This window comes from Nicotiana tabacum, chromosome 10, assembly GCF_000715075.1.
Source record: "Nicotiana tabacum cultivar K326 chromosome 10, ASM71507v2, whole genome shotgun sequence".
In the NCBI taxonomy this organism is placed as follows: domain Eukaryota; kingdom Viridiplantae; phylum Streptophyta; class Magnoliopsida; order Solanales; family Solanaceae; genus Nicotiana; species Nicotiana tabacum.
This window is the reverse complement of record NC_134089.1, coordinates 30,795,462-30,799,107: the sequence shown is the minus strand read 5'-3', so window position 1 is coordinate 30,799,107 and position 3,646 is coordinate 30,795,462. Positions and strand designations below refer to the sequence as shown.

General features: G+C 36.9%; 1 protein-coding gene across 1 annotated transcript; it reads left to right on the top strand.

Annotated features, from left to right (window-relative positions):
• Nucleotides 1-409: 409 nt before the first annotated feature.
• LOC107763065 (18.1 kDa class I heat shock protein) lies at nucleotides 410-2,010 on the top strand. The gene is made up of 2 exons (XM_016581485.2): nucleotides 410-771; nucleotides 1,573-2,010. The coding sequence occupies exons 1-2, from the start codon at nucleotides 484-486 to the stop codon at nucleotides 1,813-1,815; spliced, it is 531 nt and encodes a 176-aa protein (XP_016436971.1). The 5' UTR covers nucleotides 410-483; the 3' UTR covers nucleotides 1,816-2,010.
• Nucleotides 2,011-3,646: the final 1,636 nt, after the last annotated feature.

Genomic DNA, 3,646 nt, shown 5'->3' with positions numbered 1-3,646 from the left:
CGATCACAATTACAAGACTAGATCCGCCCCTGGTTTGAAGTTCTTTTAACATATCACCAGCTTCTTTCTAATAGATGTGTTTATGTATATTGTCGGCTTAATCTTCACATCTAATTAAACTAATACTATAAGCTTAACATAGAAAGCCAAAGGCATATTTACACTGTACAATTTGCTAGCACAACCTGAGTGGATTTTCCTCTGTTTTTTATTCCATTCTTATACAGATCGAATCTTTCCTATGTTTTCGCCATTGTGCCCGTCACATCCTAAAGGAATTCCATTCTCTTTCATTTCAACCGTAAAAATCTTCCATATTACACCATCTCCTTAGCTTTACATCCCTCTCAAACAAATTCCATTTCGTGAAACTTCTGAATCACTTCCCTATATATACATTCTCCAATTCATAATATTTCCAGCAAGAAACCCCATAAATCACATTGAATTTTCTCCCTTAAACAGCAAAAAAAGAAAAAAAAAATGTCGCACATGCCTGCATTTGGTCGAAGAAACCATGCACACCAAGTGTTCGATCCTTATTCTCACCATGCACACCACCAAGTACACGACCCTTTTGCTCATCATAATGAAGTCTGGGATCCTTTCCATGAATTCTATTTGGAAGCCCCTCGATCTCTCATAGCTCCTGCACCATCTTTCCACCATGCTCCTGCAACGATGGCTCAAATTGAGTATAAAGAAACACCTGAGGCTCATATATTTAGAGCTAATTTGCATGGCTACAAGAAAGAAGAAGTGAAAATACAGGTATTCTTCTTACCACTAAACATGTTATACTTTTGAAATTATGCGTCTAAATTTTGGTGATTTCTTACCTATACTCTTTCCGTCCCGTTTCAAGTGTTATTTAGCCTAAAAAATGTGTCAAAAAAAACCAAGACGATTAATTTTTCCAGTTTTATCTTTGGTATTAAAGAGGTCAAAAGTGATTAAGGGTGACTTGCACACATAGGATACTCCGGTGCAACTATTGATTTTTGATCCCTCTTGCCTCATGGGCAAAACTTCAAGTTTAACAACTGTTGCCATACAATTACCTTGTGGGCAATACGTTTGACTTGTGACCTTAAAGCTTTGTCCATGGAACAAGCGGGGGTCAAAAAACTCCCTTATCCCAATTTATATGGCACCATTTAAATTTGAAGAGTCAAACAAGTTTTCTTTGACCATATTTTTTTCATGTCTTTTAAATATTTGAATTATTAATTGTTTTGACTTATTAGTGCTTTATATTGTTTTTGAACATTTATATTTTATTTCAAAAAACTTAAAGCTACATGATTGCATTCACAATTAAAAAGTTTGACTCCCGATATTCTGCCACATAAATTGACAGTACTCACTTTCCAATAATAGCATTTAATAGTCAAATGGTATCATTTATGAATAATTTAGCAAATTATACTTCATACTTAGTATTTTCTTAATGGACGCGCAAAAATATTAAATGACCCTTAAAACTGGTCAGAGGTAAAGTATATCTATGGTTCGTGCAAAAGAAAATGTTTAATTGAACCCACTGATTATATGTTATGTATGCTTGTGCAGGTGGAGGATGATAGAGTGCTGAAGATTACTGGGGAAAAGAGAATGAGGAAAGATGATAATCACGATAATTGGCACCATTATGAACGCAGCAGTGGGAAATTCTTCACTTCCTTTTCACTGCCTATGAATTCTAGCGCTGATTATGTGAAGTCATCCATGGAGAATGGAATGCTCACTATCACTATTCCTAAGAAGGAAATTACCAGGAACCACCACCATATAAGAACTGTTGAAATACGTTAATTAAATAAAAGGTTGAATTTGATGGTATGTCTTGTTTGGTACTCCACATATGATTGTGGAAATAGAAGTAAAATAAAGAGAAAGTAGAAAGTTTTACTACATAATATGGAAAGAAAAGAAAAGTGAGTTTGGTATATGCTTGTGTAATATTAGTAGTAACTACATAATAAATAAATGGTGCTTCTATTTCTTTCATTGTTCTTCTTTCCTTTTGCTTTTTATTTTGAGCTAAATTAGTGTTTCAGTCGTCATTAGTATTAAAGACTTAATTAAGATTAGAATTACTCACTTCTACTTCTAATACATGATTCAGCATTCCTGTGATATGAATGGGCATTTTGCTGCTTCTTCAGTGAAAGAAAGTGAAGGTAGCAGACAGATTGTTTAAAGAAACGAAAAAGGAAATACTGTAATAACCTTTAATTTACCCTACTTGTGCTAGAAAAAGTTTTTTTTCTTCTAGACATTAATAAGGCATCAAAATCACCTATCATATTAACACAAGGACGATGTGGAAATTGTATCAATAAATACATAACTTACCATACTTCTGTTTTGAATTTACTATTATATAGCATCATATAGATCACCACAATCTGAAGGGGTTAGCAAATGTAACACATGACCTTTCTCTTTTTCTGTAGATGGTTGAAACAATGTGTCAAGACCCTCGATAGTGTATGGGTTCAAATTTGACCGATCAGGACCCATAACGAGTACGACAAACAATCGAATAATTTCGAATCTGTGTCCCGAGGGAGACGACTGTAGGGCGAAAGAAGAAATTATACGACCCTTGTAGAAGTGTAAACCCATTAAGGGATATTAAGAATATTCCGTCGAATATTCCTTGTATTGGATTTCTTACAACTCCAAGGGGTTTCTCCCTAGTATAAAGAGGGGAAAAAAGACCTTGCAAGGGGGAACATTCTGGAAAGCTAACTAATCTTGATTGAAAAGAAACTTTGCAACTATCTTCTCCTTACCTATTATTATTCTAGAGATTATCATCTTCAACTACGATTTACCCCTTCATCTTTGATTGATTTGTTCAAAAGGATTTTAACATCTTTTGAGTCAAACAATTTGGCGCTGTCTGTGGGGATTTCTATAGCTGAAACCATAGTTCTCATCTAGATTCCTGAAAGTGGTAGTTACTTTTCTTCAAACTCAGTATAAACCATCAATGGCAGGAAAGGAAGCGAGGCTAAAGGCGATAGCAGATGTCTCGAATAGTCTTCTGAACTCCCTCAACGAAGCCGGCAGAGAAGACGATGAGAATGCTACACCAAGCGCTACACCGGAGAGAGAAACCTCACCTCTTCCACACAGGGATCTAACGATCTTACGCGAAAGAGGAACTTCAACATCCACGGCGGGGGAATCCCTACCAGCAGTCAAAAGACTACTAGAAGAATGGCTAACGAGTGCTTTGAGCAACATGCTCGAGAAACCCACTCAAGGAGATGCCGAAGACGTGCCACCTACAGAAATCGCAGATGCCGCCGATGAGCCAAGCACTACTCGAACAGGTAACACCCGCACTGTTACTAATGCAGGTGACGATACACTCATAGCCATCTTAAAGAAAATGGAAGAGATGAAAAATGAGAACAAAACACTCCGTGACCAAATGAAAGAACATCAGGAGAGGGTTGATAAAATACCGGGCGCTCCGAAGCTATTACCAAAACGCGACGTGGGTCGATTCGTCGAATAGCCATAAAGCGAAGGGACTGCCTCTCATCCTATTCCAAAAACCTTCAAGATGCCGCCATACTTGAAAATATATGACGGGACCACGGACCCATAGGATCACCTAATCCATTAT

Excerpts from the sequence above, each read along its gene's own strand:
- LOC107763065 (XM_016581485.2), top strand. The coding sequence starts at position 484 with ATGTCGCACATGCCTGCATTTGGTCGAAGAAACCATGCACACCAAGTG. Across the intron at positions 772-1,572 it reads AAGAAGAAGTGAAAATACAG|GTGGAGGATGATAGAGTGCT; the intron begins GTATTCTTCTTA and ends ATGCTTGTGCAG.